The 27,184-nt window shown below is 37.5% G+C and overlaps 1 protein-coding gene across 4 annotated transcripts in view; it reads right to left on the bottom strand.

Annotated features, from left to right (window-relative positions):
* The window catches only part of LOC104363539 (PARP1 binding protein), a 51,967-nt gene extending 24,819 nt beyond the window's left edge, over positions 1–27,148 (bottom strand). The window contains exons 1-6 of one of the 4 annotated variants that reach the window (XM_032995993.2): positions 26,743–27,148; positions 25,659–25,811; positions 17,135–17,365; positions 15,297–15,407; positions 13,620–13,790; positions 10,279–10,433 (exon numbers count right to left, since the gene is read on the bottom strand). In XM_032995993.2, the coding sequence (XP_032851884.2) occupies positions 10,279–10,433; positions 13,620–13,790; positions 15,297–15,407; positions 17,135–17,365; positions 25,659–25,808 (818 nt within the window). In that variant the 5' untranslated portion in view covers positions 25,809–25,811; positions 26,743–27,148. The remainder of the gene's footprint in view (positions 1–10,278; positions 10,434–13,619; positions 13,791–15,296; positions 15,408–17,134; positions 17,366–25,658; positions 25,812–26,742) is intronic. The other 3 variants (XM_032995986.2, XM_032996002.2, XM_032996011.2) reach the window with 3 other exon arrangements.
* Between the last annotated feature and the right edge of the window lie 36 nt (positions 27,149–27,184).

Here is a 27,184-nt window from a genome sequence, read left to right as displayed (position 1 = left end):
TGCTCTGATATTATTTTTTTATAGGTTTATATTATGTAGAAAATCATTTGAACTTAAATGAGCTTTAAAATATCTGGCATTGTACTAGAAAATAAATATTTATATGAACAGAATAAGGTTGAAAACTGTTATCCAGTTTGCAGCTTCGAAGAGCTAGAAGGGCAGCAAATATTTGTTTTGAACGTGGAATTACATGGGCGAAGTTATCTATCTTCAGATAATTTTTACAGTAGCAACAGTTACGAATTTTGGTTCTTAATTTGGAATGAGGAGCATGAAACATAACTGAATTCAAGAATGAACTTGATACATTAAACAAAGCAATGCCATTTGTCTGAGACAGTAGAGAGACCATGCCCCTTTGTAGTCAGGGTGCCTGCTAACAAGCTTTCTCTGATGCTTCATTCAGATCATAAGCTTCTGGCATGAGATCTAGGATAAAGTGTTTCAGTCTTGCATCCATTGCCTTTTAAATCATATTGAAGGAGGATTCTTATCAAATCCAGTTAGCAGTAAACACTTGTCAAGTTACCACTATGACACATGTAAAATAGCAATTTTTAAAAAACCCTAATAATACGATCTTCTGTTCAGTCACATGCAACAATATTTCTTTGTTCAAAAGGTATGAACTGAAAGAAACGTCAACTAGAAAACCCACTGCCATCTATATCTATGATAGGAATATCCAAAGAAAATCTATCAGAGCAATTATAAATGATATAAACCCAACCCTTTAGATACAGTCATCTTCCACTCTCTGGCAGAGAATGTTCAGAGAAGCCTGGATCAAACAACACAGTGGTGATCTTCCATTGAGTGGACTCAGCAAAGTCCAAATGTGACCATCAGCACATTTGTCCAGTATTCCATAGTAAGTCCGTAGTAGAAGAGATCTTGAACCAAGCACCATTTCCCTTGTTTGGTGGCCTTTGATGGATATTCTTCATTTGCTTCAGCAGCTGGAGAGGATCTAACAAACACCACCAACTTCCATTGCACAGTCTCAATTTACACTCTTATTTACTACTCACAAAAGCCAGGATTGACAGGCGGGTGGGTGACGGGAAAGCACATGATTGCACAATTAAAGACTATGTTAATGCACGCGTCTCCGGTGACTGAACTGACTTCACTCGGCAGCCTCTAAGTGGTTAGCTTTACAGACAATGTTCAGTTAACATTTTTTTGGTTTTTAAATTAACAACTTCACAAACATTTTAGATCAACTGACAGAAGAAATGGCTTACCATCTTCAGCATGAACCAACGCTAAGAGTACACCACACGGGTAGGATTTATCTCACCTGTCTTGTAGCCAGAGAAAAACAGATGTCTACATGAAGATAAAACTAATTACATGCTAAAAATGCCTTATTTGCATCAGTGCTTCTACAGGGAGCTTTTATGTAAAACTCTACCTGTTTACTTGGCGCTGTATAAATCATACCTTCTGTCACTGATGGCTTCTACTACTTCTCTGACCTCATGCCTGCTTGAACCCTTTTGATTTACATCATCTGTGCCCCAGTCCTATCTATTTTTACCTCATTTTCTTTATCAAACCATTTTTTCTTATGTTGAGGTAACTAATTTATAACCAACTAACTGCATGCCCTGTCTGTTTTGTTCCTACTGAGATTGTCACAAAAATAAACTCCTCTGCTTACCAAAAATCTAAATTACATTGGCAAGAGCTCTTCTTAAGGAACGTGGGCCTTAGTGTGCAAAGTTAATATGATGCAGAAGCACTTTTATTTATTTTCTGGAAATACATCTTTTGTGGAAAAGACTAAAACAGCATAAAGATGAAAGAAAAAACCAAAACAAACAAAAAAACCCAAACCAAACCAAACAAACAAAACACCAACCAACCAACCAAACAAAAAAAAGAAGAGTTGAGGGATACAGCTAATATTTGAAACCTGATAAAAAGCAGAACAGACTCCTGAAGCCTATTCCAAGGACAGAATATACCAAAATTCTATTATACTAAGGTCAACATTTTTATTCATTCATTTCAACTTCTCTAACAGAGGTGAAAAATAGATGTCAAATATGTAGCTATCTAACTTATGTAGTGGGAATAAATGTCTTAAAACAGATTACAAACACCTAGTGACCATGGGATGGGAAGAGATCACAGCCTTTTTCTTCGTAATGTATTCAGAAAACTGTTTTAGAACTTGATAAGAACAATTATGCAATTTTTGAATTTAGGACTATATGAAGAGAGCAGCAATCTAATTCTATATTCAAACACGATGAAGCAGGATGTCAACTAGATCTTCATCTACCTGGATAGAAGAGTGGGACAAAATTTATCTAAGAAACAATATAAAATACAAATGCTCTTAACAGAGCAGTAACTGTTCCCTTAAACAAAACCCAATGTTTTTTCTAATTATTTTACATGTATAGATTTTTAAAAATTAGTGGTTCATAATTTTCAACAGTAAAATTGTATCAGCGAACTTATCTAGATTTGACATGTATCTAAAAAAGGAAGAAGTATCTGCATCAAAACACTCATAGCACTCAAAAATTCCACCTCAAACAGTGCACACATTCATTATTACTTTAATTTTTTAAACCACACAGAACTAAATATTACATGAAGACCCTACCTTAGACTCTTCAGAGTTTTGCAGTTTCACAGATCCACAAAAAAAGCACAGCATAAAAGAATCCTGTTGCTAAGTATTTTTGCACGTTGCTGCTGCTTTGGTGGTATTGCCAAAAATTTCTATCTTAGCTTGGTGGAAGAAACCAAAGTGATTCTTCCGCAGGAAGTGCCACCATCTGAAAGATCTGGTACCTGCCCAAGAACTTACTGCAAATAACAAAGTTGGTGTTCTGTCAGTGTCTGCTCTCACCAAGATTAATTTTGGATATTTTCCATATCAAGCAATGCTCCTCAAGTCCAGTGATGAAACTACTATAAAACTAAAAAAGTATTCTTCTCAGAATAAGATTCTTGATGAGCAGCCATGTGCTTTCCATGCAACGGTTCCATTGTTCCACCATAACATATCCAACTTAATAGTTCCCTCCAGACATTATCACTTTTCTGCAATTTACTGAAAGTTATCAGTATTGGAATTATGGGCAGGGAACTGCCAGACTGCTGCTCAAATCTGGATTAAAGGGTGGCCATGGAAACAGATGAACTAGTAGTCTGATACCTGTATGATGGTATAAGGGTAAGATTTTTTCAATCCAGCACTGATGTAAAAGTGCCGCAGAACCACAGCTTCCATATCTTCTTTTTAATTAAGGGACTAGACTTGAATTTCAGTATCTAGGACATAACGGTCAGTGTATTTTCCAGTATCAGCCTAAATTAGGAAGTTAAGGAAAGGGACAGCAAATTACAAAAATCACAGTTTAATTAAATGCAGTATTGTACAACTGGAGCAGTTAAGATACCACATTTCAGCTGTGATGTCTTAAGTCAGACTTACCCTCAAAAGATCAGTTTTTTCAACCAAAGTTTTCCATTTTCTTGCAAATCCAATTTAAACCATGATTAAATTTATTTTTTAAGTTATATATTTTGAAACATTCTCAACATTAAGTTTAAATTAAGACAACCAGACTAAATTATATCAGTATTTCCATTATGAAGTTAAATGTGTAGGTAAAGAAAATACTTTATTTCAAAATTATGAAAAGCACATTAGTATTTGAAGTGGCAAGCATTTTTCAGGGAAAATTTTTTAGGAGTCTGGTTTAAACAGAATTTTTTATCTATTAAAAATAATTTCTTACATAAGTCTTTCTGGTATTTTTCTTTCTTCAAAATGCAAGAACATTTATAATTAAGTCACAAGCACAATGTTTGTTAAGATGGTAGAATGACAATATAATCTTAATTTGGGTCATTTTAGATGATCAGTAAATTTCACTGTAATTATTTAAACATCAAAATATTCTTCGTTTCAATGGTTCTATGAGTTGAGAAACTTAAGGCTAGAGGGTCTAAGTTCTCAGTATTCTGATGAGAAACAGCACACTGGAAATACTCTAAAAGAGTGTAAAGAGATTTATCCAGTAAAACACAACAAAACAAGTTAGAAGGAACTTAAGCTCCTCATGGTTACAGAAGTACAACTTCATCAGAATAACCAAGACGTGGTGGGACAGCCTGACAGCTGGAGTGCTGCAAAGGGTGAACACAACAAGGTCTTCAGGAAAGACGAGGTGGGGGAGTGCCCTCCATGTGCAGGAGCAGCTCAGAGGTACAGAGCAGCACTTACATTGGACAGACAAGAAACTCACCGAGAGCTTGTGAATCGGGGTCAGAGTTTGTTATAGACAGCCCAGCACACATGACGAAACAGGCAAAGTATTTTCTTAAAGCAAGACTCAGCAGGCTCTGTATCACAGATGCTAGTTCTTACAGGGCTCTTCACCACCACCACTCCAACATCTGCTGGAAGAACATCACAATGGGATGCAAGCAGTCAAGATTTCTAGAGGGTGTCAGGGATACTGGATGGACAACACACAGGGTTACACACAGCTGGGTCTGCTACTCACTACGAAGGAAGAGCTGGACAGGAATGTGGAGAAAAATAAATAAATAAAAAATAATCAATATCAGTCTTGGATGTAGATACCATGAAGTAATGCAGTTCAGGATCCTAGGGGAGCAGGGAAAGTAAGTATCAGAGTATAGACTATGACTTTAGGAGAGCAGATTTCAGCTTCTTCAGTGAACATGGAATCACATGTAAAAAAGTTCTAAAAGGTAAAGGAGCTCAGGAAAGCTGACACGTTATTAATGACAGCGTATTACAAACACAAGAACAGTCCATCACAATACTCAGGAAAATGTGTAGAAATATCAGTAGACAAGCCTGGCTAAACAGTCAACTGATGGCGGAACTTCAATGCAAAAAGGCTTTACACAGGATGGTGAAGGGACAGGTTACAAAGAAATAATCCAGAAACACTGCCCAGCCATTTAGGGATGTTGTCAGGAAACCCAAAGCTCAGCTGGAGTTCAGACTTGCCAGGAATGTTAAAGTAGCTTCACCTGCTGATTTTGTATTAAAAGGCTAAACAAAGAAAATTAGGGACTGTTGCTGAAAGGCAGGAGATTTTGCAACAGTGGACACAGATAAAACTGAGGTACTCAATGCCGTCTTTGCCTCAGTCTTCACCAGCATGGTCTCCCAGGCCTCTGATTGGTGAAAGTTTTCAGAGGAGAATGTCCAGCAGTGGCTGAGGTTCAAGTCAGGGTTTACTTGACAGAACTCAGCCTATGTAAGTCTACAGAACCAAATGAGCCACAGCCAAGAGCACTAATAGAACTGGCTTATGTCCTCATAAGGCCAGTCTATACCTCCCTTGAAAAGTCCTGGTGATTAGGGCAGGTCCCTGACAACTGGAGAAAAATAGATGTTTGCAAAAAAGACCAAAAGGAGTGTCTGGGAAACCACAGGTTCAGCCTCACTGTGTTCCCTGATAAAATAATGTAAAAAAACCTCTGAGAAGACATTTCTGGGCATGAGAGGGATTAAGTTGTGGCTGGTAACTGTAAGCATGGATTTATCAAGTCTAAATTACTCCTGACTGATCTGTCTCCCTCCTGTAATAAAATGACTGGCTTTGCGGACCAGGGGAGAATGGTGGATGCCATTTACCTTGACAGTAGCAAGGCTTACAACACTGTCAGTAATACTCTCAACATACAAGTTTGGATATTACAGTCTGGATGGATGGACAACTAGATGAGTTGTAAACTGTTTGGATGATGAGGCTCAGAAGGTAGTAAACATGTACTGTATCTGGAGGCCAGTAACAAATAGAGTACCACAGGAGCCTATCCTAGAACCTGTCTGTTTCTTTTCAATATTTTTGGCAGTAACTTCATCATAAAAATACATGCCCATGAAGTTTGCAGATGACACCAAATTGGATGGAACAGTCTACATGCCTGAAGGCAGAAGTGCCATGCAGAGATACCTAAATAGACAGGTGAAAGGGCTGACAAGAACCATATGAAATTCAACAGGACATGCAAAGGCTTGGAAAAGGATAAGCCCTTGCAATGATACAGGCTGGTGAGTAGCACTGTGTAAAAGAACCTGGGAGTCCTGGTGCATGTTCAGCAAGCTAACCATGAGCCAGGAGTGTGCCTTGGCAGCAAAGGCAGCCAACAGTATCCTTGGCTGTATCAACAGTAGCGTAGTCAGTAGTCTGAGGAATGTGATTATCCCTCTCTAATCAGCACTTGTTGGACCAAATTTAGAATACCGTGTCCAGTTTTGGGCCCCCCAGTCTGAGAAAGACACTGATAAGCTGGAGCAAGTTCAGCAGAGGGCTGCCAAGATGATCAGGGAGACATGCCCTGTGAAAGGCAGCTAAGGGAACAGCTTGTTCAGTCTGGAGGATAAGCCTTCAGGGGGATCTACTAACAGCTTTCCAATACCTACAAGAAGGTAACCAAGAAGATGGGAGTCAGGCTACTCATGTTGTCAGTTAGTGGAAGGAAAAAATAGACAACAGGCATAAGCTGAAACAAGAGAGGTCCCAACTTGATATCAGGAAAAAAAACCCCTTTAGACCATGAAGACACTCAAGCAGTGGAACAAGTTGCCAAAAGGGAGACTGAAAACCTCCAAGGATGGAGACTACAGAAAGCTTGACTGGATAAAGCCCTGATTAACCTAGGCTGACCCCATAATTGACCCTGCTTTGAGCTGGATGTTGGATCAAAAACTTCCTGACGTTCCTTCCAACCTGAATTATTCTATGATCCTAAGTTTAAGGAGTCCTACAGATGATGTTTTGCACACACTTTCCGAACTTTCCAGCAACTTTAGAATGCAAAATTCCAGGGTTGTGTGAATGCTATCCAATTAACTAAAACATTCAGCACAAGACCAGATAAAAAATCTTATATGTCTTCTCTCCAAAATACTACTGCATCTCCAGATGGAATTACAACCTTACAAAGGCAACACACAAGAAATAGTATTTTCCCTCTCAAGGGAAAATTCAATGCACTAATCCATGTGCATGATTAAGTCAAGCTGTATAACTTCTGTAACCGACCGTAGGAGACTGCTCACAGACCCGAAATGAAGACCGATTCCGAAGCATCACAGTCGCTCAAACGTGTTGAATGAAACTGCAGATTTAAACAGCTACCAATGTGAGCTGTGCAACAGTGTCACCTAGTGGTCAGCGCTTACAGAGAACTCGGGGCTCAATTCAAGAACGGGATTTACTGGCCATCTACCAACTTTGCTACTCTACAAAATCAGTGGGGACTTTTAAAGTATATGTATGTATACACACACACACACACATCTGTAAGAACCAACAAGTGCAGTGACCAATAAGACAAACACCTTTCCATCATTCAGCTTTAAGTCACACACATGTTTTATGAACTTGGAAAAAATTATTCCAGAAATCCAGTAAGTTCTTTCCAGATGCAAGAAGCATTATTGTCTGGTCTAAGAGAGAAGGATTTCCAGAACGATGGATTAGTACTTAACGTTTTCATTTATACCAACAGTAAAGAGTGTCCAGATTCCTAGGTGTATAATAATCATCCACTTCACTGACAAATACAACATTGATGTTTCTTGTCAAGAATCGGGCATGAACAGTAGAACATCTATGCTCTCTATTTTACTGTATAAACATTGTCCAAGCCTTATATGTACAGAATCTGTAAATAGTTTTAGGGTCACAAGTTTTACAGCATCCCTAAACTTTAAGGAATATTCATGTTACTGATTATTTTAAGATTAGTGATTTCTTCTAATCTTAGACATCTGGCAAATGAGGAGAGGCAAACTTGAACAATTTCAGAATTCTAGAGATTTTGGAAGAATGTTTGTTCTGCTCCATGAACACACCTTGAAACTAAAAGTTCATTGTGTCCTTCCATTTCTCCTGCTATCAGTTCTGCTTCCACTTTGTGCCATATTTGAATCAAATCATCATAGTTTCATTAAATTTCCACTCTGACAGCTTTCCCTTCCCTATCTCATAGACCTTTCACTTCCTTAGCCAAATGACTTGGGGATGAGAAACACAATTTTGTTATTCTCCATAGGGTAGGAGATACATGGTTGCACCACATTTCCTACTATGTTCATAATATTCTTAAGTACATCCCATCACTGTCCAACATCTTCAATTCAGTTTCTAGGTTTCCAAAGTAAAGAAGCTTGACTCAGGCAGATGAAGAAAGCCTCTTTTCAACATGTGTTCCACAATGAACTGGCATTTATTTGACTACTTTGTATTTTATGCAAGTTCAAGTTTAAGATCTCCACTGTAACAAGATGAAACTGAAATAACAGACTTCTAATTATTAAGTAAACAACCAAAAAGTACTGCATTTTTTTCTTGGGGCATAGTAAATATTGAGACCTGTTTTTTGCATCTTAGCTAATCTCTACATCAGAGAAACAGCAATACCACAGATAGGTTCTCCAGTTTGATCTTTAATTTCTCAGCAGGCTTCTAAAGAAAAAGCAACTGAAACATTTGCTGAATTGTTACTTTTTTTCCTCTGCTCTTTAGATTGCAGTAGTAACAGAACTAGAGAAATTACTTGTGTAAAACTGCATCTTCTGGAATTCATAACTGTCACAGGCAGGGCATACAGACATCCTCGCTCATGTGGCTTATCAAACACTTAAGAAAAATATCGTTTTGTTCACCAAGAGTGGACCCTTACAGTTTCTAAGCTGTATACTAGTCTTATAATGTTTGAGAACTTCAGCATACTAATGAAGATTCTTTCAAAGACAGCCAACCGATTGGTATGTTTCTATCAGCGCTGAGCTACTATATCGATACATATATAAAAACAATAGCAGTATTTTACATCGTGAGGTTATAATGCCCATACAGAGTACAAGAGATACTAGAAACACCACAGTACAGCTAGCTTCCATTCTTGGTCAGTGATACAGCCAACACCCACATGTATACATGTAACCTAACGAACACACCAGAATCTGACGTTAAGAAGATTTATAGCCCAGAATAAGTGGCACAGCAGGTACAGCAGAGAAAGCGGCAGAATAAATAGCTGAATGCTGAAAAGAATTTCCAAGCTCTAGGGAACTCTCTCAATCAGAAACTGACGATTCCCAGCAACTATCCCACTCTGATTTTTCTCACATGCCTTAAACAGAATGCTAATTAAGATGTAGCATCTTATGTTACACTTTGCTGAAGTGCATATATCTGAAAAAGTAGTCTTTCCACCCTAAAAAGTACGTTCATGCACAATAATGTTTTCCCACTTCTTTTTATCAATGTACAGTGCCAGATATGGCATAAATAAAGAAAAAAGCATATATTAGATGTTGAGTCAAAACTTTTCTTTAATCACCATCACAGACAACAAGTCTCTGGCATCCAAGATGTTGAAATGAAAGAACAAAAAATCAGAATTAAAAAGTAAAACAAAAACTGCAAAACAACTTCAGAAATACTTCCCACTTCCAGTTTCAGTGCAATCTGAACAGTAATTTAAATAATGCTTATGGTTTGCTTACAACATTTTGCTTTCAGTTGTGTGGATTAGACTCAATTCAAACTAAAAAAAGATCCTTTAGTATCAAGGATAGAACTATTACAGCTGATTTCCTAAAGTTTTGTATAGAAAAATGACTGATTACAAATGAAAAAAAAATTACTAACTTATATAATGCTTAAGAAAATTGCTCTTACTTCTCTCTAATTAATCTCACATTTATAATCCTGCCCAAAACACTAACTTCAGGTCTTAAAAACCATTAAAAATCAATGACTTCACTGCGCCTTCCTAAGAAACAGTTCTTATGCTTTGCTTATATAGTTAAAAAGAAGAGAGAGAGGCTAAATTACCAATGTCACTTGTCAGCAGCAGTAAAGACTCCTTTATATAAAGGCATATACAATAAATTGACAAAAAGGAAGTAATGAACAAGAAAGAAGTAAAGCACATATCAGTTTATGTACTTATCAGACCCACAAGATTGAAATCTTTAGAAGTTCATTTACAACTAGGGAACTAACCAAATAGCCATGCATACATTGATTTGATAAAACTTTAATACAAACAATAACCTCAAAAATCTTTAAGATTACCCCAATTGTTTTTCAAATATTTGTATTTTCTAATAAGGTTTAAGTTGTAAACATTTACTCTGAATTATTAAGTAAATTAATAGATTTTCTTTTGTTCCTCTTCAAAACACACGGACAAGAAAAAAAGATGCTTAACAAGACAAAAATATAATAGAAATTTTGTTACCTTGGATTTAAGATTTCACCAACAATTTCTTGCAGCTTGTCAATAAAATTAACAAAGTTTGAAAGCCCCTTTACATGGACTCTTAAAGGATCAAATAGTGAAGATGCACAGCCTCTTCCTCCAAGTTCTATGGTTCGGATAAAAGATGTTGCCATCTATTAAGAGAAATGTTCAGAAATATGAAACTCTAGACATACGCAAAATGTATGCATGTTGCAGAGAGCCTCTCCTAAAGATTTGCAAACAGGGTATAACAGCTCGTTAATAGCTGAAACAATTTAACTGAAATCAATAGAATACCTCTTAATGTCAAACTTTGTACATCTCACCATGTCTGCAATATCAATACTTAAATAGTGGAGCAGTATAAAAAAAACCCAAACAAACAAACAAACAAAAAAAAAAAAAAAAAACCACAAGCCAAAAGAAAAATGACCCAGCTAATTTGATATTTACATTGGCCTTTTAACAGCTTAGGAAAAACTTTATTTACACTGGTTACAGAACTTTTTTTGTTGTTGCTGCTGTTTAAATGCTTGTCATGACGACACAAAAACTACTCCTATATTCAGAGGGCTGTCTATGACCCCAAAACAATTTTAGCATAAGCATGTAAAAGTTGACTTCAGCAGTACTTTTATTCTCAGAGATGAAATAGAAATAACGTATACTCAAAGCTTCTGAAAAATTATGACAGTTAAGGCTTCTATCTTCACAGGTAGCCAATTCTAAAAGTTTCTGTATTTTTATATGCTGTAAAGACACTGAAAACAATAGATGTCCCAAAAGTAGTAGGCCTTAGAGGATAACCTCTCAAATTTTAAGGCAACAGTCAGAATAAAAAGCTTAGCAGTTCCCCAGAAAGGTGAAAGTAAAGATAACCATCCAATACGCTTGACACAGATGCAGTAATAATAATTCTACATATAAATTTAAATTTCAGACTATACAGTTAAATCATAAAGCTCTTAGGACTGGAAAGAGTACAACTGGAATTACTCTAGCAAAGAATGTAAGCCTGCCAGTATTCCTGCCTCTGTGCTAAAGATTTCCTGTGGATCAAGTACAGTTCATAGGACCTTGCCTTCCCAATGGAAAATATTCTGGCTTTGCAAGACTTCTTCAAGACACAGATGCCAGAAAAGACTTCTTTACATGGTAGAGAAGTTTCCCCTCTAGCAACTATGATGAAGAGGTAATAAATCCAGTTCAAACACATTTTTTTTTTTTTAATACAACATTAACAGAGCATTGGGAGCTAAAATAATTAATATTGGAAGTGAGATTTCACAAATTTTCCGTATTTATGCAACCATAAGAATTTGAGAATGCAGCTGCTTCGCTGTTACATACCCATACTGTTTTCTCTTGATCTGCTGTTGTCTGCACCGAGACCACTGTGCATGCAAAATTTGATTATTTTGAATATGAGGGACTACAGTGGTTCTTTGGAGAAAGAATTCTTACTCATCTTATTCCATCTATTTTGGAGATGGCCCCGTGCTGATTATAACTACTATAAGTATAAATGCACCTCACATACCAAACTAGATTCTTTAGCAACGAGCCTATGTGAGCACTGCACATTGATGCTGCAGCTTTTTATACTTCTATGCAAGGTCATTGGGGAAAGAATATACCACTGTCTCAAGGGGTTTTTTCTACCTTTGTGCCTTTAAGAATAAAAGGAACAGGAATGTCCCATACAAATCACATCTTGAAGAGTATTTCAAGACTGATCAAGCTGTAAATGACTGGAAAGCACGACCCTCCCCAAGTTGAATCAAAGATGAAAAAACGGCCCTTTCACATTTTGGCCTCTATTCTAGAGTACGTGTTAAAGGCAGGGTTTTGTCACGAGGTTGCTCTAAGAAAAGCAATTTGTACACAGAAATACTTTAGGTTCCAGATGTCTCAAGTTTAATAAATGCAGAGAAAAATGCTGGTTTACTATTTAACCAAAATTCTTACAGCCCTTTGAAACTGAAATGCACTGTAATGAATTGTTAGTGGCTTGGTTTTGTTAATGTTAATACAGCTATGTGATATTTATTTAACCCAACCTCATTGTCATAGTGCAACCAGAAAAGAGAAGAGTGAGAATGAATGAAAAAATTCTGCAGACACGCAGGTGAGGGAAGAAGGAGGGGAGGAGGTGCTCCAGGCGCTGGAGCAGAGATGCCGTGGTGAAGACCATGGTGAGGCAGGCTGTCCCCCCACAGCCCACGGAGCTCCACAGGGGAGCAGATCTGCACCTGCAGCCCGTGGGGGACCCCACACCAGAGCGGGTGGGTGCCCAAAGGAGGCTGTGACCCCAGGCTGGAGCGGGCTCCTGGCAGGACCTGTGGCCCCACGGAGAGAGGAGCCCAGGCTGGAGCAGGTTTGCTGGCAGGACTTGTGACCCCGGGGGGGACCCACTGTGGGGCAGTTCATGAAGAACTGCAGCCTGTGGGAAGGGCTCATACTAGAGAAGTTTGTGGAGGACTGTCTCCTGTGGGAGGGACCCCACACTGGAGCAGGGGAAGTGTGGGGAGTCCTCCCCCTGAGGAGGAAGGAGTCGGAACGACATGCGATGAACTGGTTGCAACCCCCATTCCACGCCCCCCTGCGCTGCTGTTGGGGGGGAGGTAGAGAAAATCAGGAGTGAAGTTGAGCCCGGGAAGAAGGGAAGAGTGGGGGCAAGGTGTTTTAAGATTTAGCTTTTATTTCTCATTATCCTACCCTGATGCGATTGGTAATAAATTAAACCAATTTTTCCTCAAGTCAAGTCTGTTTTGCCCGTGACAGTAACTGGTGAATTACCTCTCCCTGTCCTTCTCTCCACCCACAAGCCTTGCGTTATATTTTCTCTCCCCTGTCCAGCTGAGGAGGGGAGTGACAGAGCGGCTTTGGTGGGCACCCGGTGTCCAGCCAGGGTCAGCCCACCACAATTGCTTTTAGAGGTATTTAGTAAGCAGCAACATCCAGTCTAATGCCATCTTTTCTTCCTCTATCTTTTCTTTGATATGCATACTCATTACATTACTTCACACTATTTACTAAGATTTCAAAAATTTAAAAACAATAATAAAAATCATATCTTATATTCACATTTAAGATAGTAAACTTTTTCAGGATTTCAGTCACTGTTTGGGATGAACAGTCGCAATGCATTTTTACGATATCACATTTCAGAGCTCCAGAGGTACACATGAACACAATTATTTTTCTGTGCATCTTTATCTCATGACCAAGCAAGTACCCATTTCTTCACATATAATCTGTTATAAAGCAATATTTTTCTGCTTATAGATCTGTCTCATTGCCTCTGACCTACAACTAGTTTCATTTGACACACATACCAGGAAAATGGACATTTCTCTCTTCCGTGAGGCATGTTTTAGCTTAGTGAAGGCTTCTCTACCAAGTCCTCTGTCAGGAACATTTAGAATATGAGCCAATGCCAGATCATCCTTAGAATTTACCAACAGGCTTAAATATGAACACACGCACTTCTTTGCCAGGATTGTCACCTGCATAAGAAAACATCACACAAATTGTTCATCCCACTGCTAAATTCTGTTCCTTTTTTTTTAAAAAAAAAAAAAAAGCTAATTAGATATGTACTGATATGATTTTTGGTAAAGTAGAAATTTCACCTTGCATCATTTCAAAATGCTACTTTATGTATGGGGATTCTGGGAGTATTGAGAAAAGCAAGCATGATTAATATGTTAAAGTCACACCTGCTGTACTTGAATATTCACAAAATATTTGAGGGTTGGATCTGTAGCTATTAAAATTGGCTTTGAAACCTCTTCACAGATATTCCTTTTCTATCCCAAAGCAAAATACTAGCGCTACTAAACCACATAAGGATTTGTCATTAACTTCAGGCAGGCTAAGATTTTAAACAACTCATCAGCTCTGTGACAGAATCAGTAATTTTTCCCCTGGCTCCAAGGATTTCAATCACAGAAACTCCACTGATTGAGTTTGGACATAAATTGTGACACAGCTCCACCCACACAACCAAAAAGTAACATTGTAATTGATTAAATTGCAGCACTGTTCTGAACCCTGTAAGAACAACAATCCCAGAACTGAAAAGTTTACAGTTTTGTCCCAAGCAAAGAAAAGGCAAAAAAAAAAGGCCATTAATAAAAAGAAAGATAATGAGAAAACCTACATTTGCTATGGAATTTCTTCTTACTCAATGGGATGTATACAACAAAAATGGAAGCAGTAAAACAAATGAAACGTGTACATGTGACAGTCTGAAAAGACAGATTGAAGAGGAGGAAAAAAGACCAAGTCAGAGCAGCAGGAAGGCCACTGTGGTAGTGGTAGAAGTGCTATCTGTGGAAGAACCTTAGTTCAGAAAATATTTTATTGCTCAGAAATATTCTGAGTTGTACCCAAATACTGAATTGAAATTACCACTTACAAGAAAAGCAAGTTTGGAAATTACAAAAGCTCTGGCATTTCAAGCACTGTTATAAAGTATACTGAGACTCTTGTTCTGGGGGTTGAAAGGGTAAAAGGAAAGAATGGAGTATTCCCAGAAAGTCCCCAGGTCCCTTACTGGGACCAACAAACCTTGTTTGCTTTGCTACAGCTACCACTACAGTGGCTATTCAGATTTCTTCTATAGGGAAGGGAGTACGAGCTAATAAAATGAAACAGAAGAAGTTTACTTCACCTACCACTTCACTTTGCAGCACTGGGCAAATCATTTAACTCTTAGTCAAGATAATGTTTGAGTGATGGTGTACTTGTAGAAAAATGTATTTCCTGGTGTTTCAAGGCAGATTAAGTCATGTGCCTGCCGTAAAAGGACGGTCTTCCAGAATATACATTTCTGCACTTAGCCCCATATGCACCCCTACAATATACTCCAGTGATACAGAGTTTGAATACACGTTTTATGATTTTTTAAACCAGCAAAATTTTAATACCAATTCTTGGAAAAGGAAACTATGTTATGTTTCATCTTTTCAATATATACGTAGAACATTAGGGAAGAGACTAATTTTTACCTTCACATTCTCCTGGCCCAGTCTGTTGACTGGTGTAGAAGGAGTAGAAAGAACAGAGCCATTATTTTCTTGTACATTTATTATGCCAGAAATAAATTCCAACAGTTGAACCTTTAATAAAAATATTAGGATAATCTTAAATATGAAGATGAATAGAAAGAAAAAGTAGTATTAAAACCATGTGAAACTATGTTTCCACCAGTTTGATAGTGTTTTGAGGTAAACTCAGCCCTTACAACCTACTTTTGTTTTACACTTTAATAGTACATCTGTTTTAGTAGAGAAATGAGGTGTAAAATTCAAATTAACTTAGAAAAGATATCTCAAAAAGTTATGTAATATACTTGCAATAAAAGCAGCTGCTTATGTTTTGGAGAACATTTAATAGGATCTACCATGTTTAGGAAGAGTTCATTAACCAACCCAAGTTCTCCATCTTCCCCATGAAAACAGGAAGAAAAAAAAATATTCTCAAAAATCACAGTTTTTATGCCCTTCCTGAACTTCAGTTCTCCTTATAATCTCTTTTCTGCTTAATAATCACATGAGTGTTTGAATGTAGGGTCTCAGAACCTTTAAGGAAATAGTCAAGCTGGTTAGAAGCATAGTTGTCATACAATAAATTAGGTTAAAAGGGACCTATAGAGATCATCTAATACAAACCCATGCTTGAAGCAGGACCAGTTTGACCAGGTTGCTCAGTGACATGCTGAACCAAGTTTTTAATGTCTCCAAAGATGAGATTCCACATCATCTCTGGGCAACCGGTTCCAGTATTTGACCACTTTTTCATGGGGAAAGATCTTTGTTCTTACTAGGGTTGGAAGGTAACCAGTTTTAATCATGCAGTAATTAGTAACTCATGGTATGTTCATAATATACCTCAGTTCAATTAATGTTCAGTTACTGATATAGTTTCCCTTATATTAAAATGATCAGATAATTCAGAAGGTGAAATAAAAAGAAGTTTGTTTAAAAGTCTGCAATGCTGACAGCGGGCAGTAGAAGCAGACAATTAACTCCTCTCTAATTTTTATTACAAGCTTGAAGTATGCACATGTAAACTCAACTTTCATTAATTTTTTCAGTATCAATATCCTCTGTCTTTTGACATTTGCACACTCCAGAGAGCACAGAATCAAATAAAATCATGTGGAATTTAATTTTCAAGCTTATCTTAATTGCTACTTACATATATTTTTATCCTGTTATTGGATAAATAAAGATTAATAGAAATTAATCAAAACCATTTTTCATACTTTTACAGTCTAAGAGTGCAATACACACTAGAACTTCTCTAGCCTACAGCATGGCCTCATGCAGCATCATAAGAACATCTGAGCTGCAATAAACTGCAACAGAGCTGCTGAGTGGCTGAAGCGGAACCTCTTCTGGTTTCTGGAAAAATCTAACATGGAACTACATGTAGTATAGGGAAGTTTTCAGCATTTAAAAAATGACAACCATTAAAAGTATTTTGACTACATATCAACATATAACCAAAACTCCATGACACATGTTAATCACTAAGCTTTGTTCCAGTTTTATCAAATCTCTACAGTTCATATTTCAGTTCCATTTCGGGCAAAGAGTGATATACTTACAGAAGAGCTGTGGGACCCCACCATTCCAACAGGACAACAGAAAAGTAACTTTTGAGTGAATTTATGATCTCTTTAGAAGATTTTGTAATTTAAACTCATCTGCTTCCCCAATAGAAGAACAAAGTAACTTGTGAATAATTAGCGCTCGTGTGTATATTTAGAAGTGTCATAAATCCATAACTGGAATCAAAAGTATGTCAAAACAATATCAGAGATCAAACAAACAATACTTACAAGCGTTACGTTTTCATCTTCAGATGCAAGTCCAAGACCATAACACTTCTGGCATATGTCTATTAGATCTAACATATTGCTTCTTGCTAAGAAGGCATGATAGGCTTTTTTTAGATCAGCATAATTTTCAGGTTCTTTCATGTTTTCATATGATAAACCCAGTTTATCATGTAACAAATATTTCCAAGTTTCTAACACATCACTAAGAGATGCTGTGAAATCTCCACGGTGCTAACAGAACAGAGAAAAGCAAAAATACTATGTTTTTTATTCAGCATAGCTTTAAAAATAACTTTCAAACAAGCTGCATATATATTTAGATTATAATAGCTTTTATATATATTTAGTCTATAATAAACAAAGTCTTACTTATAGTTGAAGTTCTTGCAGTACTTTGCCTTTACAGTTGAGTTTTGTTATATACAGTATTTGTTCCTGATCTTTAAAATACCAGGTATATATTGAACTTTACTCATAAGACACACTGACTTTGATAGGGCTACTGCTTACACAAATGTATTTATTTGCAGTAGTAGTTTTCAGGATGGCAGGCATTTACATCCCAAAGGCAATAAATATAGCCCTATTACCTTGCTTCAAGCAATAATCTGGGAAAACATATGACACGTCCAAAAAAAAAAAAAAAAAAACCCAAGTGCCTTTTTTTCCCTGTGTTAGTACAGTTATACTTTAGCATAACATCGGTAGTGTTGCTACACAGATCTAACAAATACATGAAAGCAATGCATACCTATCCAGTACTAGTGCCATAACTGATGGTCACTATACAGTATAGGCTACAATCTTATATCCAGCTTCGGGCTCATTCTCCCTGACAAAATTCTTAGATTACATTCCATGTTCCCCTCTGCCTTCTCTCCAACATCCAAAAGGGAAGAAATAATTAGAGTTTATCAGAAAATTAGCAGAATTAATAGAGATTAACAGACAGTTAATTTAAAAGACCAGATCAAGTGGGTAAATGACAACAAATATATGGATAGCAAAATAACTAGCAGCATTATTAGCAACTGAAGAATCTCCTTCTACGCTGGGCACAAAAAGAAAATTCAAATTTATCACAAAGTAACTTCTATCAGTTAGAATCCCTTTCTTCTTTTCAACTCTTGAGACGAGTGCTCTGTTGACCTTTGGTGGACAGAAGCAGAAAAACGTATCAACAGCAATTACTAAAATCATGTTTAATTTACATATTAGTTTAGCACATTTCTTTCAAAGGGTTTACAAAGTGGGACGTCTGCTATTACTACATTTATATGTAGGAGTGTATCAAGTAATTGTGTCTAAGCACTTTTCAGAGGAGCGAACACTTAATTGTAAAGTAATAAGCTTACAGTTTTGTTGTGCGGTTCTAAACTAAAATGAAAAAAGGGAATAAACTTTTCTTTACAAGTTATCTCTACATGGGAGAATAAAAAAGACTAAATACGAGATACTGTATGTGGTCCATAACGCTACATGTAATCTCATTTATGAAGCAGAAGTAACTAAAGAACCAAAGCTGTTAGCAAACCTGGCATATTGGAAGGTTACAAGTATTGGCATCAGGACACAAATGACAAAAAGGTGAAAGCATCACAGCAGATAGGGACAGACAGTGGAGCTGGAATTCAAAGCAATTTTAAAACAAGCTAAGTAAGTGACAAAGCCCTGTTATTTGAGTCACAAACCAAGTGATGTGCTACTGAAGGATGTAGGATGCAAGCCAGCTCCCATCCGGTTGTATCAGTAAGACGCCAGAGGAGAGAGAAGCTATTGATGCACTCTAAGAAATAAATAATTAGGTACAATACATAATCCTATTTGTTTAATTCCTGACCTTGTCTTTTTTACTTTCCTTGAGGTACTGTTTTTTAACCAAGTGACTCACAGTTGAGAAGGAGGTGGGGAGTGGAAATCAGCTCACTGAGCAGACATTTTAATTAAGTTTTCCAGTTCAGTACGGAGGTACAAGAAACTGCAAGAAATCTGAGCCTGTCTCTTGTAGCTTCTAATTAAGAAGATGATTGTATTGTCAATGGTTAAAGACTGCAACACTGAGGAAGCCAGAAAATCAGTAGTTTCCATCTCTGTAAGCCAAGCTACAGACATGAAGAAAGAATTGCATTAAGATGAGACTTATATAAGTGAAAATACATAGTGGCAGAGAATTCTGCTACTAATTAGATTGAGCTAAAGGTAACAGAGACAAAATACAGGGCTTGGGATGCAGGATTACATACATATTTCTGGCCTCTAATTCAGAATTTGGTCTTTTATCCATTAATTACTTGTTAACATGTGTTTCATCTCTTGACCGCTGACCCTGAACTTTAAATCCAGTACTGTTATCTGCCTTTCCAAAATTCTAGCTAGGAGTTGCTAATCTCCCTACAAACCCATACCTCATTAAATTCTCTGCCTGGTTTCATTTTGCTCCCATATCTTGGTGTTTCATCCAATGTCCATCACAAACTCTGTTATCTCATAGACATGTTCATTGCAGAACTTTCCACACTACCATGCTCCACAGCCTCTCAATGCCAACTTCATCACCACCAACCACTTCCCCTTTCCCCTGAATTCTGTGACTTCCTTACTACTTGCTCTTAGGCCCTCTTTCACAACTAGGCTCCTCATTTTTGTCCACACCCTGCTCTTTGATCTACATACCAGTCCCCACTTGGTGATGTTAAACTTCAACTGTGGTCCTTCTATTTGGGTTAGACCTCAGAATACATGCAACAAGTAATTTTGCAACTGTAGCAAATTTTCCAGTTTTCACCAAGGAAAGGGTTCATACTGCTGGTATCTAAAGCAAAGCATTCCCCAGTATATGGCAGCCAAAAAAAAAAGGCAGTATTATACAGTCATGTAATTCATTATGTAACATGATATAAATGCCCTGTGACTGAGTGACAAGCCTTGACACAGCAAAGCAATAACAGCAGGTAACTGCCTAGTGGAAAGGTTTGATTTTATTTCATCACATTTTCACATTAAGCCGCTTTAACCTGGATAAAATAATTACCTACAAACACCAGTAGCAACTGAATACAAAACCAGGTCAGGAGCAATTCTAATAATTTAAGTTGTTCCAGGCCAAAAGATCCCGCCTCAGGTTCTAGCACACTTAGCACAACTTTCCCAGTAGGTCTGGTCAAATACATGTTTCTAAAGTCCTCAAAGTCAACTATTTTGATACTGTCTAGACAAAGAACTAGGAGTGAAAATGAAAGAGTACTCATGCATATTACGTTCAGAGTGTTTTTTTTGCCTTCTAATTTGTTCATGGGTTACAATAATTCAGCACTATGAACTTGCATGCTATTCTACAAATCACCAGAATATTAAGGTGGCATAAATGTTTTCTGAAAAGCACTTGTCTTCATTTCAGCACCTCAAAAAATTAAACATGTAATCATATTATAATCCAATTCAAACAGATCAAAACAGCAGTAGGTTGAAGACTGAAAATGTTGGCTTCTCACTTTTTTTTTTTTTTTTTGAAACAAAATCCTCCAGGAATACCAAGTTATAGTATGACTTCAATATGGTATATAATAAATCAAAACTTTTTTGCACCAGACCAAAGACCTGAAGAGATTAGCAAAGTTTATATTAGTGCTGCAAAAATATTTTAAATCCAAATAAAATTGAACTCCAGATATTAGCCCTCATGATCAGGTGCTCAATGTGACAGAATATTCTATTACCTATACAGTCAATTTGTCAAGAGTCTCTGGCTTTAAAATTAATTTAAAAAATAACGTGATGTTTTGCAGTGGCATATGCCAACTGGCTAACAGCTTAAGGAAGTTCAAAAAGTTCCATACTTTCATTCCATGACAGACATTGCAAGTATTGTGTTTCATAGGCATAGAAACAATTAAGTATTATGAAGTTTGTTCACTTCTTGGTATTGCAGTATGTTACGCTTCCTTGGACTCTTATTTCAGAATGTCTTAAATCCAGTAGCAACATTTCTTGCCTAAAGACACCATTTTTTAGTATTTTGTAGGTATTTCAAGCTTTCTAGGCCTAACTACATAGGAAAGCAGCTTCTATTTTGACAAAAAAAAAAAATTGTTTTAAACACCAGACTGATGTCTATTTCAGCAATATCATGTTCCCTCCTGCCTTCTCCAAATAAATGGTCACTAACCATTTTTGGAATACGTGTGTTCAAGGCTGTTGTGCTTCACCACCACTCAGATGTTGTCTCTAGTTCTATTATTTTCAGGCATACTCCTAAACTTCAGTATTGTTGTCTGGCATTGCCCTCAAATTCTGTAGTCTTGTCACCTCTGGTCCTACTTAGCCTTCATTGCTTGCATATGCTCTCATACATGACAGAAGTTCCAAAACTGTGGTACATGAAGCACATTAAAGTAGTATAAAGCAGCATTTTGAACGTTTCTCATTCTACTGAACGTTTATAGTCCCATGCACATATTTAAAAACTGGTTCATATAAACACAAGAGTATAGACATAAGCATCTGATAGTTGTTATATTGCAGTCTCCCAGAAGCAAAGACAATGAAGTTATAGCCCAATATTCCAAGCTTAGAGAAACGCCAGTATATCTTGCATGGGTAATTATACAGGACTGAGGAAGATGCCTCAAGATCTAAGTAGCAAGAGTTTTAAGAGTTTTAACACAGTTAAAACAACTCCAGCTGTTAAGCAACATACAAATACAAGAAACAAGAACTGAACTACTTATGATTTGGTTACACAGGGTATGGGAAAGACATTAGAACAGTCTCGGTATATTACTTGTTTTTAAAAAAATCCAGTGAAATATTTATTACCTCAACCTTTTCTCTAAAAAAAACCATGTCCCTTGTCAAGAAGACTACTCAGCATCAGTGAGACCACATCTGAGCACTATGTCCAGATGTGGGCTCCTCAGTATGAGGGAGACACACTGACATACTGGAGAGAGTCCAACAATGTCCAGTGAATCATCCGCAAAGATGATTAAGGGACAGGAGCATCTCACATACTAGGAGGAAAGGCTGAGAGAGCTGGGGCTGTTTAGGCTGGGTAAGAGAATGCTCAGGGAGGATCTCGTCGATACATATAAATATCTGAAGGGAGGGTGCAAAGACGATGGAACCAGTCTCTTTTCCAAGGTTCCCAGTGGCAGGGCCAGAGGCAGTGGGCACAAACTGAAACAAACACAGGAGGCTCTGAACATAAGAAAACACTTTTTTACTCTGAGGATGATTGAGCACTGGCACAGGTTGCTGAGGCAGTTTATGGAGTCTCCATCCTTGGAGACATTCAAAAGCCATCTGGACATAATGGCCCTGCTCGAGGAAAGGAGTTGGACAAGATGATCTCCAGAGGTCCCTTCCAACCTCAACCATTCTGTGAAAAATTGATCATACTGAAAAACAGCCAAGACAATGATTCTCTGTAGCATCATCACATCATGTCACAAACAACATACCAAACCGATACAACGTTGGTAGGAGTCTCTCATGACAGAAAGGGAGACGGGTACAATAGCTTAAGGGAGTAATGCTGTAAAACAACTTTGCATTTTTCTTCATTTGTCAACATGGAAACAAGATGATTTGGGAAAACATTTCAAGAAATACAAGATACTGAACAAAACATAATATTCTTCAGACAGTGTACAAAATGCACTCATGGAAGCACAGGGTAGAACTAAACCACACGCCAACACTGATTTCATCCAGATTCAGAAAGAGACAAACACAAATTTCTAAAAGGAAAATATATTTCTAAAATCAACTTTGAAGCACTTTTTCCTTCAGTCTCAGTCCCAGCACTAGAAGGGATATTTAGAAAACATGTATGACAAATCTGAGAATTTAAATTCACAGACTCTGGAAAAACAGTTGTTTTATATGATGTCTCAGTTATCCCCACTACTAGCTAAAACAGTCACGGTCTGAAAATGACAAGTGATTATTTGTTCTAATAACCTATCTTCTACTCCTCCTGATCCACAGAGGCAAACATAGTCAACTTAAAGCAATTACCCTCAGCTGAACTTCAACCTGAAAATTTTTATTTCTATTTAAAACCTTAAAAAAGGTTCTTTAAAAGTTTTCCTAGATCTATACTAATCACTCAAGGTAAAACATGTTAACTTTCACCTCAGATCATACGCCACTTGTCTTTATGCCATATGGCTACAACCGTGCTACAACACAAAGTATTTTCAGAGGAATTCAAAGCATAGATCTTTTTTCTCCCATTTCACGCCTTCCATTCGATCAATGTTTATCACACTGTTTGCTACCCTTATTCTTGGTGAAATTTAAGACCAAGAAATTTTGAGACTTTTAAACTTTTTTGGAGTTCTCCAAAAAACTTTGCAATTTTTCATTTCTACTGTAGATACAGGTAACAGTTAAAACACCAAAACCATTAAAATTGTCCAGGCTCCTAAATAAAGAGAACAGGTTTTTGGTTTTAATCCAGCCAGTCAATAGTCTGTTAGTACAGTTATTTTTCTTGCAGTAATTGACTTTATCATAATAGACTTCTATTGTACAGATGTTAACAATACAAAATTAATGTACTTAAATCAGAGAATTAACAAAGGACATGTGCATGACTAATACTCTGCATCTTAGTTTGAAGTTTAGTGCTGAACAAAATAAAATAGCCATATTTTACTCTAACACTATAAATATCAAAATGGACATCCAACTGAAGAAATTGAACCTCAAAGGCAGCACATGCAAACACTAAAATAGTTTTAATCCACATATGGAAGACAAGGTTTATACATACTACTAATTTGTCTTATTAGACCTAATCAGAAACTTGGTCTTTCCTCACATTTGAAGGAAAGCCAGTATATTTCAAAATTAAATGAGTTGAAAATTATTGCTTTCAGTTTTGTTAGATCATTTCTGAAAGAAAAGATACTTTTAGAGGGAAGAAACCTTTGCTGGAGGAGAAAAAAATGAGAAAGTGGAATACACTAGCTACCTCTAGGGGAAGGAATCTTACTGTAAGCTGTTAGAAAAGTAGTAACAATGAACCACAAAAATATCATCTTTATCATGTTTGTAATTTTTGGCATCCAACAGAATAACATATTTTAGTTCCCAGAGCTGGCTTTGGAGAAATATTTGTAGTTCTCCCTTGAGAATCACAAAAAAAACCATGACAGCGATTGCCTCCACAGGTAGTTTTGTATTATTATCCTTTATCAGTTGTCTGAGAGTTCGTTCTGATGTACAATAATTTTCAAGTTTTAGCTACACAGGTATTGTGAGGACACCAGGATCCTGGCTGGAAAATATTACATTCTATGGAGTACAAATGTAGAGTCTTGTGATTCCAATATTTCTGCTGTAATGTTTGTTACAGTGGGAATGAATTAACCAGTTTAATGTTTAGACACAAGATACCTCCATTCTGTACATTTTACACTACAAAGCTTTTTCTGGTGATGAATTCAGTTAGGTTAAAGAATAGTTCTGGAAATATTTCTTTCAAGATATCAGCTTCTTCCAGTACAAGTGGTAATTTTGAAAATAATACAACAGGGACTGCACAAACTGAGGCAGGTTTTCTGTTTGAGGGTTTTTCGTTGGTTTGGCGGTTTGGTTTTGTTGTTTCTGATATTGTTCGGGGTTTTTTGTTTTTTGGGGGTTTTCTGTTTGTCTGTTTTTTTAAAACTAAAGATTTGTATTACATGTTTAATACGCTATGTGATATTTGGGTAAGTCTTCCAACAATAGTAATTCATTTTCTACGTTTATTGACATAAAAAGATATCTTTAGGTTATGAAAGTGACTATTGCAATTGTTCTCACTAGATGAGACCCATGTAAAGGCCTGACTGCATATTGCAACAGTTTTTGGTGTGTTTCAGAAGACTGCTAATACCCAACCTTCCAGCTGTGACAAGCTGCAGTGCTTCTTATGGAGGCACTTAAGGGTTACATCTCCTATTCATAATTTGACACATTTCTTGTACGCATGCAAAGAAGGCCATATATTTGGTACTGGCTACACACTCAACTTATATGTATAGGTCTTCATTCAATGAACCTCAGGAAAAACAGCTGCCAAGAATCAACTGCTGCAAGCACAACTCATGCAGCCTATACCAAATCAATTTTATACTCATCTTCTCATGTCATTCCAAAGTATTTTCAGAGCATTCAGAAAATAGATGCCATAGTTCTCCCACCTTAACCTACAGCACAGAAGAAATATTTGGTAAAAATAAACAAAAGTTACATGATGAGGAAGAATACACTGGCATTTAATAGTAAAGTTTTGAACTCTGATATACACTTAAACCACTTCCATCCTCCCCCCACCTGTCTTACAGTTCTTTTTCTAAGCCCTGATTCAACAATGCGCCTAATCATATTAAGTGCCTAGATGCATCTGACCCTCGGTTAAAACAACGAGGTAATCAAAATGGCCATTTCAAGCAGGTGTCTATGCAGAAAGTCCAGTAAATGAATCAAGTTTGAGATGTATTAAGTACCAAGAATATACCAAAAGAATGCTGACCTGTTTATTGACTTCAGCCATTGACAGCTGTAATGCCATCAACATGCAGTCTGCTCCACATACAGTAGTCCTTTCAGAGTTTGAAAATAAAGGCCATTGTCTTCTGAAACACTTGATCAAGTTTAAAATTTTTTGCTGGGAAGCAATCATTGTCTAAAGAAGAAGGTAGAAATAATTAAGATAAATAAAAATTAATATGACTATGCAAGAGGCCTAGGCCTGTCTTCCCCTTCCAATAAACTATGCAAATTCTAATTGTATCTTCTTGCAGATGAAGGTTTTCAAATAAATCCTTCCTACTAAACCAGAAGTCTAGTGAGACTTGCCTCACTGTGACAGAGCAAATATGAAGATCAGGAGTTAAAAATGCTTATGTCTGACATGCCCCCGTGAAGACCCCTTACTTGGTTTTGTACATTATGCCAACATAAAAGAATGTTACCACAAATATAACAGTCTTTTTTCTCTGAAAGCAGCCAGTCTAAACGCTGCAGCATCTTCTATACTGTCCGCACTCACTATATATTCAGACCAGTGTCTATCAGAATGTTTTAAACCTGGAAACAAGAGATTTACTATTTGTAAGACCTACTAACAAAGACATCTCCAAATACTTCTGTTACCCACACAGTCTTTTTTTCCTTTTTTTTTTTCCTCTCCATTCCATAAATCATTATCTCCCCTATTTCCTCTGGCAAGGAGTTTCAGTATCAGTTCTGAATTTGGTTACTTCATGCTTGTTCATCTTGTATTTATCAAGACACAGGCACACGAGACTTATCAAAAAAATTGCCTTCTTTGAACCTGTTCTGTCCTGAAACACATTTCTCTAACACTGTGATGAAAGTACGGGAGCAACACCCATAACATTTATTTTCAGAACAAAAAACCCCCACCACCTCTCCCCTTATTTCACCTGGATAGGGCACAGTCCGCAACAGGTTTTTTGATGATAGGTACAATCAGGAAAAATGATGAAGTGTGGGAGAGGGGCAGGGAAAACAGGAGATGTCAGGTAACAAGCAAGACCGTAACAGCAACTGCAATTACTTACTCTCTGAAATGTTTGAGGGGGATAACTTACTTTATTATTTCACACTGACGTGAAGGAAACACGCGGGCCAGAGAGGACGAAACAGGCGGGCAGGTGCAAGTCAGCGCGGGGCAGAGGAAAATTTCTCCGGCGGCGTTTCTCTGTCCTCCGCCTCATAGGAGCTTCCAACGGACAAGGCCTGTCACTGGCAGCGAGCACCTAACCGAAGAGCCCCGACAAGCCGAAGAGTCTGCAAACCAAGCCCCAAACCCTAACCCCTAAGGGCCGACGCTACCTGCATGGCTACCGCCGGAGCCCGTCCCGCTCCCCCAGCTGAGATCTTCCGCCTGGGGCCACCTCAGGGCCTCCCCCCGCCCCAGACCGGCTGAAGCACCCCGCTTCCCTCGTGGGGCGACACGCGCGGCCGGGAGGGTAAAACGCGCAACTGCCCTCCCCGGCGGTTTAAATTCAAACCCTCCGCAGCGGCCCAATT

Source organism: Tyto alba, unplaced genomic scaffold, assembly GCF_018691265.1.
Source record: "Tyto alba isolate M040663 unplaced genomic scaffold, T.alba_DEE_v4.0 Super-Scaffold_21, whole genome shotgun sequence".
NCBI classification, from domain to species: domain Eukaryota; kingdom Metazoa; phylum Chordata; class Aves; order Strigiformes; family Tytonidae; genus Tyto; species Tyto alba.
The sequence above is the reverse complement of the archived record's forward strand: the minus strand, read 5'-3'. Positions and strand labels throughout refer to the sequence as shown.